The sequence below is a fragment of the Sinohyriopsis cumingii genome, chromosome 10, assembly GCF_028554795.1.
Source record: "Sinohyriopsis cumingii isolate HCF-2022 chromosome 10, ASM2855479v2, whole genome shotgun sequence".
Lineage (NCBI taxonomy): Eukaryota > Metazoa > Mollusca > Bivalvia > Unionida > Unionidae > Sinohyriopsis > Sinohyriopsis cumingii.
This window is the reverse complement of record NC_142970.1, coordinates 99249079-99270374: the sequence shown is the minus strand read 5'-3', so window position 1 is coordinate 99270374 and position 21296 is coordinate 99249079. Positions and strand designations below refer to the sequence as shown.

At 35.5% G+C, this 21296-nt stretch overlaps 1 protein-coding gene across 2 annotated transcripts in view; it reads right to left on the bottom strand.

Annotated features, from left to right (window-relative positions):
- LOC149790714 (mitogen-activated protein kinase kinase kinase 3-like) overlaps positions 1-21296 on the bottom strand; it is a 178920-nt gene that overhangs the window by 31034 nt on the left and 126590 nt on the right. For both annotated transcript variants that reach the window (XM_089972763.1, XM_089972764.1), the window contains exons 8-11: positions 6722-6774; positions 5927-6006; positions 4200-4268; positions 1178-1411 (exon numbers count right to left, since the gene is read on the bottom strand). In XM_089972763.1, coding sequence (XP_089828889.1) covers positions 1178-1411; positions 4200-4268; positions 5927-6006; positions 6722-6774 — 436 coding nt within the window. The remainder of the gene's footprint in view (positions 1-1177; positions 1412-4199; positions 4269-5926; positions 6007-6721; positions 6775-21296) is intronic.

Below are 21296 nucleotides of genomic sequence, written 5' to 3'. Positions count from 1 at the left end.
ATTTGCCAGGCATAACTAGCTCAAATGACTGTTTGATACCTAAACATTACATGAGATAGCCATTCTAACTGTCATGGTCATTATATTTCCCAATTGTTAAAAAATTCTATATAGTCACTAGATGTGTAAACATGTGTGAAAGCTTATCACCTAGACTTATGAAAAGTTTGTAAGATAACCATGACAACCATGGAATCAGTACCATAGACATTTATCATAAACAACCATGGAATCTGTACCATAGACATTTATCAGTTCCTCACACCAGGTGACTTTGTGTAAAATGTTGTCACATGTTTGTGTGTGTTTGTGTGTGTGTTTGTGTGTGTGTGTGCATGCATGTATGTATGAATGCGTGTTCTTGTTGTTGTTCTAGGGTTTAATGTCATTTTTCAGCACAAGATAGGCTATACATGGCGGCCAGTATAACTGGTGGAGGAAGAACCCTGGAAAACCCAGGGAAGAACCACCGACCCACGAGAAGCTACTGGCAGGCTTTCCCACGTACCCATGCTAGCCGAGCCTTGGACTCGAACCCATGTATGTATGTATGTATAGATAGATGGATGGATGAATGGGTGGGTGGGTGGGAAACTGTGAGTGTGTGCATGTATGTATGTATGTATGTATGTATGTATGTATGTATGCATGCATGCATGTATGTATGTATGGGTGGGTGGGATATTTTGTGTGTGCATGGTGCGTGTGTGTATGTATGTATGTATGTATACATGCATGCATGCATATAATATTTGATGGCGAATCAACTCCAAAGTGGTTATATAGTGCGAACAAAAGATAAGATTCCAATAATGTAAAAATTAACTGTACAAAAATGTAAGCAGTTAAATCATTTGAAAATAATGTAAAATTAGCTACAAGATAAAATACAAAATTCTATAAAATGTGTGTAGAATAACATTTAAAATCCTTAAACCATGATTAAGATCTCTTGCATTCTCTTTTACAAGTCCAAGATTTGCTCATATGATATATTCTCTTGCAGTTTCTTCAAACAGTTCAACGCAAAATACTTCAGTCTCTATTTGTGTACATCTAACAATGATATGCAGCAAGAAAGGAAGGTGTGCCAAGTTTTCTGCTTAACCTATGAAAATTCTAAATACTTCTGCAAAACTTGGTGATTATTAACAATAAAAATAAAAGGAAATCTTACATTTTGAGAAAGCTAGATCTGAAATACTGAAAACTGGACTTTCATGGTCACTGTTCCGTTTGTACATCATGAGTCGCCCTTCAGGGGAATCCTCAGGGTCTGGAGGAAGACCACTACTACTGCTACTTGTACTAAGCGTTCCCTCACTACCACGTGACATTATTGACCGCAGTGTGTTGCTTCCTGTGTCATGACGTCTGTTCATGACATTTGCTCGAGGAAATGTTCTGTGACCTACACAAAAATTAAGGTGATTTATTAACAAAATGTAATACTGATCTAATCTTACAAAAAAACGAGACTTGTGAAATATTTCCTGGGTGTAACACCAGGTCAAGGTCTGTTTAAGTCTTTTACATTTTCTTATATAACACAGGAAACATGGCTGCCAACATGCTTTCATTTTAAAATGAACGACACATAGCTAACGTATGATTCAGGAAATCTGTAAGCTGGATATGCATTCCTCACCCCATAAAAGCTCAAATTATGAATTAAATTCTCATATAAGTGTTCCACAGAACCAAGTATTTCACCCATGTTTTTGTGTTAATGTACAAGTGTCCCAAAGAACCTAGAGTTTCAACAGTATTTTCATTTTGATGCATAAGTGTCCCATAGAAACAAGAATTTCACCTGTTTTTTTGTGTTGATGAACAAGTGTCCCACAGAACCAAGTGGTTCACTTTTTTGGCATTCATGTAGAAGTGTCCCACAGAACCAAGTGGTTCACTTTTTTGGCATTCATGTAGAAGTGTCCCACAGAACCAAGTGGTTCACTTTTTTGGCATTCATGTAGAAGTGTTCCACAGAACCAAGTGGTTCACTTGTTTTGCATTCATGTAGAAGTGTCCCACAGAACCAAGTGGTTCACTTGTTTTGCATTCAAGTAGAAGTGTCCCACAAAACCAAGTCGTTCACTTGTTTTGCATTCATGTAGAAGTGTCCACAAAACTATGACTATCACTGGGTTTTTTTGTGATAATATACAAGTGTCCCACAGAACCATGAGTTTCATTTGTGTATTTGCGTTCATTTCAAAGTGTCACACAGAACCAATTGTTCAACTATTTTTGTGTTGATGTAACAGTGTCGCAAAGAACCAAGTGTTTCACCAAAGTTTTTGTGTCACGGTACAAGTTTCCCATATAACCATGAGTTTCACCATTTTGTGATGATTTACAAGTGTTCCGCAGAACCAAGTGTTTCACCAGAGTTTTTGTGTCTATGTAAAAGAGTCACATATAACCAATTTTCACCTCATGTTTTTGTGTAGATGTATAAAGAGTTAAACTGAGTTTCTGTATTTACAAATGTCCCACAGAACCAAGTGTTTCACGAGTTTTTTGTGCTAAGGTACAAGTAAGTGTCCCATATAACCATGAGTTTCACATTTTTGTGATGATTTACAAGTGTCCCACAGAACCAAATGTTTCACCAGTTTTTTTTGTGTCAATGCACAAGTGTCCCACATAACCAAGATAATCACCTGTGGTTTTGTGTTGATGTACGTGTCCCACAGAACCAAGATTGTATTGATTTATCCTCCAATGTAACTGACTTGAAGAAAAAAAGCTTTGAACAAAATCTTTAAAGTGGAATTTCAGCAATGTCTCAACTGGCATCATAAATAGTGGTAAGACAAGAAAAATTTGATCTCATGATTATCTAAAATACTGCTTCAGGGTATATCCCAGGTTCAGGAGAGCACATGCTATATATATATAGCAAGTGCTCTCCTGAACCTGGGATATACCCTGAATCTGTGAAATTATGCACCCCTTCCACTTCCCCCTGTGTCTGATTTGCAAAAAATGTCAAAGTTTTTATTAATGCAGGTATATATTTTCACTAACTCATGAACTCTTATTTACAGACTTGCAGTATCTGTATAATCTGAAATATTACTTGTCATGAGTAGCATGGTACAGTCTACTGCTTTGAATAGCATGGTACAGTCTACTGCTTTGAGTAGCATGGTACAATCTACTGCTTTGAGTAGCATGGTACAGTCTACTGCTATGAGTATCATGGTAGTCTACTGCTATGACTATCATGGTATATTCTACTGCTTTGAGTAGCATGGTAGAGTCAACTGCTATTAGTAAAATAGTACAATCTACTGCTATGGGTAACATGGTATAGTCTACTGCTATGAGCAATATGGTGCAGTCTATAGCTGTGAGTCACATGGTACATTATACTGCTATGGTTAGCATGGTACAGTCTACTACTATGAGTAGTATGGTACATTCTATTGCTATGAACAGCATGGTACATTTTGTTGCTATGAGTAGCATGGTACAATCTATTGCTATGACCAGCATTGTACAGTGTACTGCTATAAGCAGCATGTTAATCTACTGCAATGAGCAGCAAAGTACAGTCAATTGCTATGAGTAGCATAGTGGAGTAGCATGGTTCAGTCTACTGCTATGAGTAATTGATATGAGAAGCATGGTACAGTCTATTGCTATAAGCAGCATGATACATTCCACTGTTATGGGTAGCATGGTACAGTATACTACTATGACTATTATGGTACAGTCTATTGCTATGACTAGCATGGTACAATCTATTGCTACAATTAGCATAGTGCATTCTACAGTTATGAGTAGCATGGTACAGTCTATTGCTATGACTAGCATGGTACAATCTATTGCTACAATTAGCATAGTGCTTTCTACAGTTATGAGTAGCATGGTACAGTCTATTGCTATGACTAGCATGGTACAGTCTATTGTTATGACTATTATGGTACAGTCTATTGCTATGACTAGCATGGTACAATCTATTGCTATGATTAGCACAGTGCATTCTACAGTTATGAGTAGCATGGTACAGTCTATTGCTATGACTAGCATGGTACAATCTATTGCTACGATTGGCATAGTGCTTTCTACAGTTATGAGTAGCATGGTACAGTCTATTGCTATGACTAGCATGGTACAGTCTATTGTTATGACTATTATGGTACAGTCTATTGCTATGACTAGCATGGTACAGTCTACAGTTTACACACCTTCTACATTGGCAGTATGAACTCCTGATTCAAAATTACGAGGAAAGGTTCCAAACCGCACTTTATTATCTGGAAAAGAAAAACAACCTGCGTAAATATACTGCAAGAATAAACATAAAACCTTTAGCAAAGCAGGCACAAAGAACAGTTTCTGTTTTTAGCATTATCTGTTAATATCTTGAAATATTCTACTGATAAAATACGGTCATCAGTACATGACCATTCAGCAACCAGACATGATCTTAGTTCATAATTGATACATTTTCTCCAAACAACAATTACCAAATTATTAAAGGAAAAAAACAAAACCTAAATGGCAAATTCTCGTCACTAATTCTGTCATTTTTCTATCTTCAAAGTTCTTGTTATAGTGATTCAACTTCTTATACTTTTCAAATGAAAAATAAAAACAAAAAAAGACTTAATCAAATTGACAATAATAGTTACTAAATGATACAGATACAATGTAGTTGATGAGAACAACACCAATGGAAAACCAAACATACTTGGTGCCACTGTCTAGAAGGACTCTGGGTAATTTTCTGTTAAGTATACTATACAGCAATACTGGTGTTAAAATGAACCTTTGTATATAGAAAATCTGTCCATATAGGACATCTTCATTAATCCCTGGTGAAACATTCTTGTTTGTGTGTCCTGTATTTAAGTGACACCTAATACAAACGAAAACACAGTCACAAATGCATAATTATATTTCCACTGCATATGAAGAACATGATCGTACAATAAAATTTCTTGACTATTAGATATAGCTGATTTTATTATATGCCTGTTTATATTTTGGCCAAAATACTGTTTAGTTATTTAGATTACGTTATTAAGTGAGTTAACGTTATTAAGTGAGTTATATTTTGGCCAAAATACTGTTTAGTTATTTAAATTACGTTATTAAGTGAGTTATATTTTGGCCAAATACTGTTTAGTTATTTAAATTACATTATTAAGTGAGTTATATTTTGGCCAAAATACTGTTTAGTTATTTAAATTACGTTATTAAGTGAGTGGATTTTACCATTAAATCTTGGTATACAAGTGGAAGTCATTTTGCCTAAAATAAAAAATAACATTCATTAAAGAAAGTGAAAAAATAAATCTAAATCTTCCTTCATATTATGGACACCTGTCTCTTAAGGGCACATTTTCCCTGTCTCTTGACTGAATGCTTGTTAAAAAAATTAAGCCACAATTTTAGTACAAAATGGCTGTCCTCTGCTAAAATTTACATCAAGCAATATTGGAAATGCATGCCCTGCCAAAATACTGAAGATCAAGGGTCAATAACCCCATTTTTCTTATTTCTGCAAGTGTTTCATTTTGGTCCTTCATAGTGACTGACTATACAAAATGCATCATGTTACCGACTAGAGTATCCCATCTATTCTTTCTTATAAGTTCGACCTCACTGCAAAATGTATAGTTCCAGATCTGACATTGCGTAATATACCAGCAGATCAGGGTTTATGCAGTTTGTTTGGAGCAATTAGTAGAACAAACAACACAGACCCTGGTCTGTTGGCACATTATCTGACAGCAGAGCAGAGTCCATGTTGTTTGCAGTCAGACCTGACTTACAAGAGAGTATATGTGTTATCAGTGACTACTCAATTCCGTTTATTTCGGATGCAAATCCTAGTGCCACGATCATAAAACTTATGTGGATGAATGCCACGTTTTAATTACAATTACTCTGTGCCTGGTCTACTTACCTATTTCATCTTTGGCACTATCTGATAAAATACTTCTACGAGAGTCTCTCCTAATTCTGAGAGGAAAGGTGTTTGGACCACTGAAAAACAGAGAAGGCAATACATGTCATCATCAGTTAGATCCAACCATTTCTTTTATGTTTACCTGCTAATGCAGGCAAGTCAAGGGCACATTTAATCAATGGCAACAACTACAACTGGGGTATTGGTACCACACGTTTAGGTTTAGCCCAAACCTTTTATACGAAAATATATCAGATGCCATCCTAATATCTGCCTGGGTAACTCGGCCTGCATCAGCATTAATCACTATTCAATGGAAAGTCAAACCAAGGTCTGGGGAGCAAACAAAATGATTTGAGGTGCCCCGAATTTGGTCTACCATGACAGAACCTCAAGATTTAACTCCAGTAAACTTAATTAATAATGAAAACAATGTATGCTGATTCAAAGTCACATATAGTAAACAAAAGTGAAATGTTTATTAGCCTGGTAGAATGCTGTAGAATTAATTTTGTTGTGCATTTGCCTAGGGTCATTTGTGATGTCATTTACAGCATGAGGTCAAGTCTTATGGGATGCTAATATTTCTTAAAAGATAAGATCCAAGTGTATTTGTTTGCTGTAAAAAAACTGCAAGGGGATAGAGTTTTTGCCATTCTTTCCCCTGAAGACTCCATGATGAAATTTGCAGGTGCATAAGCCACAGTTATGTAAAGCAAGCACTTCTGTGCCCATGAGTTAAATGTATTTGTTGTACATCAATTTTCTTGTCAATCTTCAATAATGACTTACCCACTCTCTAAGGAAGACAAACTGTCTGACATGGATCCCAGGCCATGGTCGGTCTGAAAGAGAGAGAAATAACATTTCTGATTACATCTCAAAACTAGAATATGCAGCTAAAGCAGCATTGCCCTGAACAATTCTCAGCTTGCACATTCACACCCCAACTCCAAACTCTCAACTGTGTCAAAATCCAAGGAGATACAAAACCAAACTTTACAATAATTAACTTGTCTGCAAACACTTTTGAACCATATTCCCTATAATGGATGTTCATCACTGAGGATGGATATAAGAGGAGGAAAATCAATCCCTCACTGTAAAGCCCTTCATTGTAACATGGCTCCTGATGTAAGGCGAGTATCATCATGCACCCCAATTCACACAGTGGTAGTTAAATTATATATATCATGTACATCATTCTGATGTTGTTGTTGTGGGGTTTAACGCCATTTTTCAGCACATGATAGGCTATACATGGCAGCCAGTATTAATGGTGGAGGAAGAACCCGGGAAATCCCCATAAAGAACCACCGACCCACGAGAAGCTACTGACAAGCTTTCTCACATACCCACATTGGCTGAATCTGCATCATTCTGAAGTTTTCACACTAAGTGGTGGTCTCATGGACAACATTATCATGGGGGAGAACTCTCTAAAATGTATTTCATTATACAGTGGTCTCACTATTAGGTGGTATAGTGTATGGCTCCCAACGACAGCATAATAATGTGTAATGTACTATATATTTCATTACAAGATGTCTCATTATAAGGTGGTATGCTCCATGACTCCCATGGACAATGTTATAATGAGGGAGTGCTATATATTTCATTATAAGGTGGTCTCACTATAAGGTGGTATGCTCCATGACTCCCATGGACAATGTTATAATGAGGGACTGCCATATATTTCATTACAAGGTGGTCTCACTATAAGGTGGTATGCTCCATGACTCCCATGGACAATGTTATAATGAGGGACTGCCATATATTTCATTATAAGATGGTCTCACTATAAGGTGGTATGCTATACGGATCCAACGGACAACACTATAATGAGGGAATACTAATATAATGTACTAATGTACATTTAAATGTGGTCTCACTATAAAGGTGGGGCACATGCAAATGAAAGAAGGCATGTATGCATGCACATAATTAAATATAAGCTTGCACAAATGCATCTAAGAAATCAAAGAAGAAAACTTCTAATTTAAAAGTGTTATAGTGCAATAGGAAAATATGCCAATGATATTCAACTATAATGCTGCACCATGCACAGATACTGTCAATGGTTGCAAGGATTCATGGGTATTGTATCTGTGGTAAAGTTTCCAAGTAAGTTTTTGGATGGGGAGGCGAAACTGATCAATAACTTTTCTGAAGATTCTCATTGTAATTAGCATAAAGCATTATAAAGCTAAAACAATTAGCCATATAACTTTGTCTACAAGGGGAAAAAACCATTATGAGGCTAAAACAGTTCATTCTGTGACATGTATACTTTCACTTTAGCATCAAGGTCAGAGAAAATTTTCATTAAGATTTTGGTTGGAATTTTTCCATTTTCTTATAATGTATTTTCTAAATCCTCTGATGGATTTTCTTCATACCTGGGATGAATCATAATGAAGCTAAGACAATTTATTCACAACCAACCCCTCCCATGCTCTGGCTTTTGGATCAAGGCCACAGTCACAAAATAATATGGCTAAATTTGCTTTATTTCCTAAAACATCCTGATGAATCCCTTTAAACCCTGGATGATTCATTATGAAATAAGGATTATACCTTCTGTGACATTCTCAACTTCTTGAGTATGGGCTCAACATGCAGACCTAAAGTTTCATTATTATTACAGTAAAATCTGTCTTGAGAGCCCACTGTTATGAGAGACCAGCTGTACTGAGAGACCAGGTTCCCCATGTACAGATTTATTGATTATATGGTGTTATGAAATGTCATGAGAGACCACCTGTCATGAGATCATTTTGTGTTGGCAGAAGTGGTGGTCTTTCAAGACAGGTTCCAATGTATTATTATTATTATTATTATACATTGTTGTCAAACCAGCGTCTTTCAAATAACTTTAAATTCAAAATTAAATGGTTAATATCTACAGTAAACTTTCTTTAAAGCAGTAAAAAATCAAATAGCATAGTTACCACCAAGATTCCTCTTAACTGAAGATATAATGTAATAATAACACTGCTTTATCTCACTTAAAGAAACCAAAAGCTCCAGAGAAGCAATATATTTTTGTATCTGAATAACATCACAAGAAATCTAATCTGGATGAATTTCACAGTCCTTAAGTGTCTGACCTAGTTTAATTATGTGCAAATAACCACTGGAACTTAATGCTACCCATGTAGATCTTCAGAAATCTCATACATCTTAAGATTTCTGTGTATTCAAGTTCCAGAAATCCGCAGTAATTATAAACTCATTAGCCCAGTGCTGGATTGATATGTTATACAATTCATATACCAAGTAACACTATACATTTTTCCAAGTTCCAAGGATTCTTACTACCTGAATCTAGTTCATAAATAAAAAATAAAAAATATTTCATCGGTGCCCCTTACAAAGAACATTTGCCACTAATTTGTAAGTTATATGTCTGTCTTATGTACCCTGGCAGCTAATGCTGTGATCTGGACAATGACTGAAATAATCCTTCACATACAACACCCTAATTACTTAATGAAAAAGTAGGGTTTTTGGACTGCTTGTGTCAAATACCATTAAAAACGCTAGAAATGTGCCCATTTGACATGGATGCTCCAGCCATCCTTGTTTGTTAGAAAAGAGGGGAAAAAAAGAGTGATACCACTGAAAGAACGTTTAAAATGGATAAATGGTTTTGTAACTTAAAAAATATAGAAGTATGACTGCCAAGTTGCTGGACAAGTCATTAAAAATAATGTGAGATTAATGCACACACAAAAATATATATATGGAAAAAAGTTTTGGATTTAAAATATTTGAGCCCATCATCCAATGACAATTTTTCAAATTCTGTTTAAGCATATCCATAGTTGATGTTCAATACGTTGGCAAAGTAACCAGTTGCCCACACATAATGAGCAGTCAGTTTATTGATAACTCTACCTGACTTTTTAATTCTGATGTTGAAGAAATGAGACAATATGTTGCTTGTCACAAAGTATGCCCATATCCTGAAGTTAGTTTTCAGAAAGGTACTAACCTTGACTCTGAAATGTATATCTTTCATAAAAAATTATATAAAGATCCGAGAAATCTGATTAAAATACCAGTTCAAAAACAGTGGGAACAAAAACTTTTTAGGGAGTGGAACCTAAATAAAAAGCAGAGGAGCTGGATTCCACTGAGCCACTCTAGTAGTCCAATATAGGTTCACTGTTCCATTTGAAAATAAAGAGGATGCATTTGCTTGAATTGAGTGTACAATGAAGACATTCCATTGAGTGGGTGAAATTATTAGAGTTTTTCACTAACAAGGTGAAATATATCCATTACTGAATCGGAACAATCAAATTGTCTTGTTATTTTATGCTCAGATAACTAGGCCAGCAATATGTGTAACAGATCGCAGTAGCAGATTCAGTGTAACAGATTGCAGTAACTGATTCAGTGTAACAGATTGCAGTAGAAGATTCAGTGTAACAGATCGCAGTAACTGATTCAGTGTAACAGATCACAGCAGCAGATTCAGTGTAACAGACTGCAGTAACAGATTCTGTGTAACAGATCGCAGTAGAAGATTCAGTGTAACAGATCACAGTAGAAGATTCAGTGTAACAGATCGCAGTAACTGATTCAGTGTAACAGATCACAATAGCAGATTCAGTGTAACAGATTGCAGTAACAGATTCAGTGTAACAGATCGCAGTAGCAGATTCAGTGTAACAGATCGCAGTAAAAGATTCAGTGCAACAGATTGCAGTAACAGATTCAGTGTAACAGATCACAGTAGCAGATTTAGTGTAACAGATCGCAGTAGCAGATTCAGTGCAACAGATTGCAGTAACAGATTCAGTGCAACAGATTGCAGTAACAGATTCAGTGTAACAGATCACAGTAGCAGATTTAGTGTAACAGATCGCAGTAGCAGATTCAGTGCAACAGATTGCAGTAACAGATTCAGTGTAACAGATCGCAGTAGCAGATTCAGGGCTGTATCCTGCATTACCGTTATTGTTCTGCGATGTTTTGTGCATATTCACACAAAACTGTCCACACTGCAACAGTTCTCTTCTCCAATTAAAGGTAAAAAAGCATATAAATAGGAAATTTAAGAAAAAAGTTAGCACACTGTGGGATATGAATGTGGCAAACCTGCATGGCAGATGGCAAGTGACAACATGCACATCAAAATTCTTGGGTCATAATGTTACTAATGTCACATGACCAGAGGGAAAACATTTGTATTAGTACACTGAAGTGAATTAACTAAACTATTTTGTAGTGTGAAAGGACTATTCATGGACTATCATAAAACTCAAAATCCACTCTTTCACGCTTGTCTACAGAATGTAACAACATAACTGAAAACTCTCTTTATCTAAGATACAGCCATGATTCCTTATTCTCTCATTCATGTGTGTATTTTGTTTTCTAAATCTACATCCATCCATTTCTTCTAAAATTACATCATGATGAGAAAAGAAAGAGACAACTAAACTAACTGAGAGCAGGACTCAGCCAAACTTAGTTCTTGCCCATTAATTCTGAACCTGGGGCGAGATTTCCCTATCTCACACTAGTGCTCTGAAAAGTGTCATTCCTGCCCATGAACTCTGATGCTTTGGTAGGGAATTCCCTATCCCACACCAATGCCTATTATGGCTTTAGTTAATCTCACCCATATTAAAGAGTTTTGCTACTCTCTTTTCTTGACTCATTCTAGTTATCCTGGATCAGGTGCCCAGCCATTTTCTGATATACACAGTTTCATGGTGGCTGATTGGGTTCGGGTTTTTCTAGTGGATATTTTAAGGCTAAGCTACAAATTAAGGAGGTATCATTCTAAGGCATGTAAAATGCCTTGTGCAAGACCAGGTCAGGTTTTGAATCCAGGCTAATCCAATTCATGGAGTGTTCAACACTCTTGTGGTCTTTACCAAGCAATACCACTGGCTGTCTTGGGTCTGTTTCATCATTTGGAATTATTCACCTGAAAATTCCAATTCAACTCCCATTATTAGCTACTATAAAAAGCTCATATCCCAGAAATTTCGTTAACTGAATTTCAACTGAATTTCAGATATATACAATATTTGTATCCTTTCTTTGCAGAATAAGTGTGTGAGAAGAACAGGCAGTGTAGGGGTTCAGGCACTAAAACTAGTCTATATATTACATTCTTCATCCTTCTCTCTACCTGAAAACATAATGCAACCAATCTATGTATTACATTCCTTTTCTCTACCTGAAAATATAATGCAACCAGTCAGCGCAAAGTGTGTGTATGATTTGGATTTTTAATGTAGCTTGTATATAATGTAACCCCACGACTGGGATTTCCCTGTCTCGGTCCAAACCCCAACATAGATTACTTTTCTCACCCAATACTTTCCTTTAAAGTAAAAAGAACTCTTCACTAGTGTACTATATAGTTCAAATGCAAATGTTTACATGTGGCTCATTAAGACAAACATGTTAATGAGGTCCGTGGTGTGACCGTTGCATCTGAAGTACACAGTTTATACGTGTGAGCAAAGATAAATAACATAAAATGTTGCATAATAATAATCACATTTAATATATGGATTTATATGAAATTGACAATAAATAATTATTTATTACAAGAAACTGTTTCATTTTCATCAGTTCCAATTTTGAAAAGTTAAATTGTAAATAATGAAACAACACTCGATACTGTCTTATTGTCGTTATACTTAGTACAATCTGTAACGATGAGTAATTTGAATAAATCGGATGACATTTAAATTCACCATATAAGCACACACCAACATTTGTACATTGACCCAGTCATGTGTATATAGTTCCCTATCTCTATGTTAACAACTTTCTATGTTGGAGGTTCATTCTTTCTACCACTACGTTTTGCCCAATTAAACATGTTTAATTTCTAGACTGATTTAACCCCCATTATATGCTCTTAACCAGTGGTGTTGATAAACCTGGTGTGCATGGTGGCAGGTTTCTAGAAAATCATGATCAACAAAGTAGATTTAACATCAGCCTCCCTTCCATATGCCATTCAAATATGGAGACATGGGTTTACAAGTGACTATTTTGACATGAGTTCTCACCATAATGATGTGTGTTTATTACGGTGAATATGGTATACTTCCTAACAGATCTGGATGTTAACAATTCATGCATCTGAGGGTCACTAGCTTGCATGCACACCGATTGTGCATTTGTCAGAAAATGTACACAGTGACAAGAAAAATATGTGGAGGTATGCCATCAAATACATACATGTCTACCTTGATGAACTGCATAATTCCAGATTGTAAGAAGAATGCAACATTTACAGTTGCAAATGTTTAAGTGCAGTTTAATGTCTGTAAATCATTATACAATTGGCAAATGTGCAAACATGAAGAAACCACACCTCACAATTAAATGACATATTTCCAAAACTCTACTCGCATGGTCTCAAGACTGAGCCACCAATGATGATGGTGATTTCCAAAACTCTAGGAAGAGTAATTTGAAAACATTTCAGGTTGAGAAAAGGAATGTAATACACAGATTGGTGGCTCAGTCTTGAGAGACCATGCGAGTCCTTTTAAGCCTGAAACTTTGTAGATTTTTTTCCCATTCTTAAATGATTTTCACAAAGAGTGTGGCATTCCTATGAAAAAAGGCATTCCTATGAAAAACGGCATTCCTATGAAAAACAGATGTAGACAAAATTTGTTTATAGTGTACACAATTATATACATCAAGCTGACCTTTAATTTCCTTAAACATTATTTACCTTTGAAATAGTTAAACATTATTTATTGGCACATTTATGTTGCAGTTATAAACAATATTATGATGATCCCATGTGAGTTTTAGTGAAATTGTCAGATATTCCAAAAAGGACGCATCTCACATACTGAATCCTGCTATAATAGGATATTAAGCATGTACACAAGCCGAGTGAGGAATGCACACGTGCACATTACGGTAGCTGTCATCTCTGCAGTAATCCTAACATGAAGATCTGGGGAAAGATTGAGATTCTCATCATTTTGATAAAACTATGTTTATATGTTATTGTAAACAATGTATACATTTAAATATTTTGTAAAATTTTTGCAGCCTAGGTTCTAATGATATGTATGGGGTGAATCAATAAAAAACATTTGGAGATGATTAATTTCATCTGTGCTACACAATGATTGTCAACTCACTTAATGTTCACATCAATCCATGACATATATTCTAAGCTAGCCATAATGATATATGTCACTCTGGTATTTGCCTATATGCAGCATAAAGAATTGATCCAATCAGGCTGCTTGTTACATTGACCTCTGAAGATAGTCGGGGATAATAATCAAAGCAACCTCCACAAATGATAGCATATGCTGCAAGTTTCTCTGATTTGTAAAATCTCTTTTAAGCCAAAACATGTGGATATCATGAAAGTCACCACACTGAAAACCTAAAAGGTCAAGTAACAAGCTGTCTGATTTGTCAAATGATTTTGCTTGCTGTGGACAGTAACACTTCATCTGCCAGAAGGCACTTATTCAAAATACTGTTTTGGCGTGCTCAATATTATCACGGGTCCTTGGAATAATATTAGTACCTCATTGCTGATGGGATGCTAATTTAATCCTATCTCTATCAACGAATGGAGCAGCCAGGTGTGCTTTGTACCCAGCTGTTTTTCTTCTCCCCCCCCCACCACAACTTCCACTCATGTTCATATAAATGCGCACATTATATTACAGATTGAAGTCCTCTATTCCAGCTAAAAACAAATGCAATATCTAAATAAAAGTTACTCAAAGGCACCTCTAAACTACTGAATCATAATATCCAACAGATTATGCTGCCATTTGGAATACAGCATCAGACTGGACAAGAATGACACACAGAAAAAGATCCATGGCATATAGATGCTCATGATTTGTAATAAGAGATACAAACTGTTTGGTAACTTAGACTGTAATTTTGTTCTGCCATTAACAACTATAGGATCACTTAGTAGGTTCAAATTGCTACAAAGCTAAACGTGGAATGAAATGCTTCAACCAAACTGCATTAATAAAGATGAGTCAGGATCAATTGACCTAATTCTTCTTCTGTCTATCAACTCTAAAGGGGTTGTGTTATAGAAACAAATTCATCAAAAACACTTACAGTACATTTAAATGCATTTAAATTACACAGATCTTCATTTTTAAGCATTTTCTTCACAGCTGTTGGGATGTTGCACCCACTGTCCACAATCTGCCACTCTGTTCAAAGTATTTTCCTCCCACAGTCCATGTTTAGTTACATTTGTCAAGATATTGCTCCCACAGTCCATGTTTCATCAGTTGTCAATGTCTTGCTCCCAAAATTCATGTTTTGTCATTTGTCAGTGTCTTACTCCCACAGTCCATGTTGCATCAGTTGTCAGTGTCTTGCTCCTACAGTCATAGTTAAATTTTGCTCCCAGTAAATGTTTGAACAGTGTTGTTAACACATTGCTCCCAAACTCCATGTTATATCACAGCATGCATTGTGCTACTCTCACAGTCCATGTTTCGTCATTTGTCAGTGTCTCGCTCCCCCAATGTTTCATCAGTTGTTTGTGTCATGATCCTATAGTCCATGTTTTATTTGTCAGTGTCTTGCTCCCATAGTCCATGTTTTGTCAGTTATCAGTGTCTTGCTCCCACAGTCCATGTTTAGTTACATTTGTCAATATATTGCTCCCACAGTTCATATTTCATCAGTTATCAGTGTATTGCTTCCACAGACCATATTTAGTTAAATTTGTCAACGCTGCTCCCACAGTCAATGTTTCATCAGAGTTGTGAACGTATTGCTCCTAAACCCATGTTCTGTCACAGTTGTCAATGTGCTGCCCTCACAGTCCATGTTTTGTTAGTGTATTGTTCCCACCACAACCATCGTATATATTTCCTCATGTTGCATTCAATTAATATGAACAATACTATCATGAAAAATTCCTGATGTCTGAAATTACAGTACTTGATCACTATGCCAACACTCAGCCAAACAGGGCCATTTAATCAAACACACTGCAAGTTAGTCTTGGTAAGCAAGCTGTTTCATGCATTCCATCTCGACTCCATCTATATGGAAAGTTTGCGTCTTGAATTGGTCACAATATATCCAATGAAAGTTTTACAAATACATGCAATGTTTTCCAAACTAGGGCTGAAATATTTCATTTATTAAATTCTTTTTCAGCATTCCTATACATCTACAGAATCTCATAAACTCAAAAGTTTCAGATAAATAATGCAAAATATATTCTGCACTCCCCTTTTAACTTAGTGACGTACTCAAAATTATAGAGGCTCAAACTCGGCACACAAAAAAATGCTATATTATCCATCAAATAATATTATGTTTTCAGGTAACTTTGAGTCTTTGAAAATAAACATTTTGCATGACTTCACCATGAATGCATACATAGACCCTGATTTTATGTCAAATTTAGCAAGAAATGAGACGCATGTGACAATATTTTTCATATCAGGAATGATCTAAAAAAAATACTAAATGTATTAAATACTAAATACTAAAAATACAACTCATCATGTGCCATAAGATCAGAGTCTATCTTGTTCATTTGACTGATTACTCCAAACTGCATAGATCCAGAAATGTTGGTGTATTATGCTAATACATATCTGGCTCCATGCAGTTTGCAGATGGATCTTTCTACCTATGCACACACGGTAAATTACATCAAGAGGTAGGACAAGAAGCAAATGTTTATACATATCTCCAGTCTGATTACATACTGTAACACCTCAAATGAATCATTCCAAAGAAGAACCAGACTGCTATCAATCAGACACTGACCCAGGCCTTTGTTGCCATACCTGTATTTGTATACACACACTCACATCAAAGACCAACAGTAGATGGTTGCCTAGTTCAGTATCAAAACCTGTCTGTCACTCTTTAAAGCTCAACAATATTTGTACCATATTTTTCCTATGATAAGATACATGAGTAATAATCAACCTTAATTTTCCCAATGATAAACTGGATGGCAGGGGTGGGGGGGGGGGGGAGAGGGAGAGAGAGAGAGAGAGAGGGGCAGGATAATATTGTTTCATGTTTTCCCTGAAAATGCAGTCAAATAGTCTAACTGGCACACAATGTATTATATAATATATTGACTTGTGTAAAGTGCATTAAAAAAACATGTGAAATTAATTGAATCATCAAGACTAATGTCTGTTGTCTGGCAAATTAAAAATTCTGGTGATATGTCTTTTCTGCCTATATATGGATACTTGCTCTTACCCTATCCAGCATAATGTCAACATTTAAATTATACTTTTGGCCTGATGAGAGAGAAAAAAAAAAGTTTTCTGGTCAAAACAATAACAGCACAAAAGCATACCTTCTGAATTCTGGACAAAGAATTTTCAATGTCAACAGGTAGTCTTGATCTGTTCAGCTCCCCAGATCACTGGATTTGTTTAATAATAAAATAAGTGGACCCGGTGGCTTCTGCTCTAAGTAATAATGGAGTAGGGTGGAAAATGAGTTTATTCCTATATTTACAAGTTTGTATCTGACATGGGATACATTTTATAAACACAAGTTTGTATCTGACATGGGATACACTTTATAAATAAAAGTTTGTATCTGACAGGATACATTTTATAAATAAAAGTTTGTATTTGACAGGATACAATTTATAAACAGAAGTATGTATCTGACACGGGATACAATTTATAAATACAAGTTTGTATCTGACACTGGATATATTTTATACTTACAAGTTTGTATCTGACACTGGATACATTTTATAAATACAGGTATATATCTGACACGGGATACTGTTTATAAATACATGAAGCAGAGGTGACTTTATTACAGACATTAAAGAATGATGAAGTTAGAGTTCAAAATTAAATTTCAAAACACTTATTGATTTCTTTACAAACTAGAGAAATCTCCATTCAAAAGAAAAATAATCAAGGCTCTCAGTGTTAGTGGAAAAGGTCAGTGGACCTCAATTTTTAATATGTAAACAACTCCAAGCAACAGCAGTCTTGTTTTTGCATTAAGCACCACCAAAAGGGTTTGTTATCATTAATAGATGTTCGGTCTGCAAGTGAAGCCTGGATATAGAAACCGGCCACTAACTTACAGTATCTCTTGCTGTCACCTTGAACTTCAGGCTCAGAGTAGGACTGAATATACAAGACAACGTTAAGTCAATATATATAAAGAGTAAAGTTTAACTATAATATCTTTACTTTATTACAAGTTAAACCTGCACATTGACAGAAGTCACCAATTAAAATTTCTCTTGCTGTGACCTTGTCCTTGAGTTAGTGAGCACAGTACTGGCACATCACATTATGTCCACTCATGATATATAATTAGTTAATTGGTTACAGTGTTACTACAATAGCATTTAAATACATTTTGAACAAGAATACAACTAAAACTTGTTTTGTTATTGGAATAAACATCACTTTGTTTTCTCTTGTACAGATTATTGGCTGTATAACAGGAACTAAAATCCTTTCCCACTTTCCTATGAGCCAGCCAACACAAGATAGCCTGAGCAGGTTATGTACCCTTGGATTGCAAGTTAACACTCTACAAAATGAGCAACTACAAAGAAGGATACAAGTCAGAGAATTACATTTTTTTTTCCATAGCCCTGACCTTGATATGCGACATACCATATAGTCATGATAAATGTTCACTAAAACCTCTCATACCATTACAAAGCTATGTGCTGGAAAAACCGATGTTAATGGACTGACCAATGCGCAGGTCGACAATGCCATAAGAATAAAAATCTTGAAGTAAGACTGGGACATATAAAAAATATCACTCCCTTAATTATCTACTGGTAAAAGGGGAAAAAAATGATCCAGGTTCAACATAAAATCAGTGTTCCCCACCCCTCAATTTTAAATGGCCAGTCCCTTAGGCCAAGCATACCAAAGCAGTTGAGAGTCGGTAGATCACACTGGCGTCAGGTCTGTTTCTGTCAGTTTGCAAATTTGATCTGTTGTCATTCTAGGTTTGTATACAGGATTTACTAAACTTAGGCTAATTTAGCCATAAGTGGGACATATCAATATATCATAAACAACTAACTAAAAATGAAATCAGAACAAAAGTGAGTCGTATAGTGCATCACATTGTTTAACTGGTGTTAATACATGTATATGAAGAGAAAAAAACAACCTTAAAGTTCAACAGCTTAAACACTCGAATACTAGAACTTATCAAATGAATTGCTATGTCCTGGCATGGCACAAAACTTTCGTGTGTGTGTGTGTTTATTATTTATTTATGGACAAGAAGAAAAATGAATACACTGAAAATACAATGAGTTAATTACAAGGCATTTATGGTTAATTAAATTTTTACAGTACAATTGTAATTTGTAAACAGATCATCCTACATGTGCCAGAATATAAAGGTTAGAAGTTGTTCCTAGTACAATTTATCTTTTTTAATTAGGACCTAGGCTACACACCATTTATTCTGAAGATCTGATCTGTGCTGATAGACTGCCACATTGTTAGACTGCATGTGACATTGTGTTAGGGGTTTACTATTTTAAAGTCTATTATATAAAGTCTATTATGTAGGATAGACCAATCAGGTAATGTTTCTGTTATCAGGTTTCGACAAGTTAAATAGACACATTTTCACAACTATTTTGTTTTGTACTTTGTGCCTGTTGAAAACAAAGAATTATTATGGTCTCTAATGTCTGAACGCTTCAATTTATCCAATTGGCCATTTAAGGAGGTTTGTTGGTTTTGCTGGTCAACTCTGCAACATTAGTGAATTAAGAAATACATACATGCACACATACATATATATGCATACATGGCCAAACACACTTTTCAGATTTATAGATAATTTATTACCTCTTAGTGTCATCGAATGACGTATGATCTACTTTGAAAATTAAATCAACCAATCTGCTTGTCATTGTGTTGAAACATCTTAAAAGACTTTTAAGATTCTAATCAAATTTACATAAAAGACCACACACGTCTGATCCATCTTGCCCCACAGACTGTCATTTTTTGCACTACTCTATGCTATTCAGGTTAAAGTTTTGCATAATCACATTCAAATTCGAACGAGTCCGTAGCTGATGGCAAATAATTTAGTTCTGTCCAAATAACAGACAGTGTCTTATTTCCATGATAGATTAATAGAAGATAGACTTGGACCTGTTGCCACTGGTTTATACAGTTCACTTCAAATTAAAATATTAACAGACAAGATAGGTCTCGATTTGTGCAATATAACATACGCAACTCATACCAAAGAATTATAGTATGTATTATAATGTGGCTTTCTCCAATATACATTCAAAGACTTATGGCAATCAGTTGCTGCTTCATTTCCAAGGTCAAAAGAATTTCTGCACGGTTATCTAGATCAAAATCTTTATGCATACAATTTTTCTCTACTTGCAAGAATAATAAGAATCCCTTGATGGGAATGAACTCCACTACACCAAAAGACTTTCCAGGAATTCAAAATAAGAGAGTTTCTTCTTTTTAGCTGCCAAAACCTATGCCAACATGATCATCCATTCAGGTGAATTAGCGACAAGATTTTCAATATGTTCATTGCAGCAGTCATATGGGATGTCCGTGAGGTACCAGTTTTGTTTAGGACCAGCCATCTGGTGAAAAACCTACGTCTGTAAGACCATGTATTTGGAAGCATGATCATCAACAAAACTTTCAAGATGGCCACCATGGGGAAGGTCAGGTCAGGTCAGCATCAAATTCATTTTGGACAAATCTAAACGTCTTCTGGTGAAAACACCCATGTCAATGCAACTATCCATTCAGACAGGGTAGCATTTAAGGTAGTTACTATAGCAGCCAAATGGACTATCAGATCGACACCATTTTCATTTAGTACCAATCAGAAAAGTCATTTAGTGAAAACCCCATGATGATATGACCATCCATTCAGTCGGAGTATTTATAAGATTTTCAAGCTGGCCAAGATGATGGCCATAATGGATATCCAGGTGAAAGTGTTGCATACAAGATCTCAAGGGCAGGGGCATTCTGTTCCTTGCCCTCCAAACTTGGGTGATATAAAACATTTTAAAGAGAAAAGAGAAGATTGTAGTATATAATGCACTAGAAGTGCGACAAAATGAGATGAGTTTATTCCTTCACAGCTTTACAACCTTAAGTTTTTCTTCTTTTCCTAGAATACTTACATTATTGCAATGAATGTATTATCATCATTTAGCTCATGAAAAGATTAACATGTTTGAATATCTGGTTAACCTGAAATGATCTGTCCCATGGAATTTATGGAATTTTCCGTTCCGTATCTGGCTCTCATTTAACTTTTGTTTTCACATATTAAGAAGTAGCATTTATTATAAGAAATAACCATGTTTGTTTAA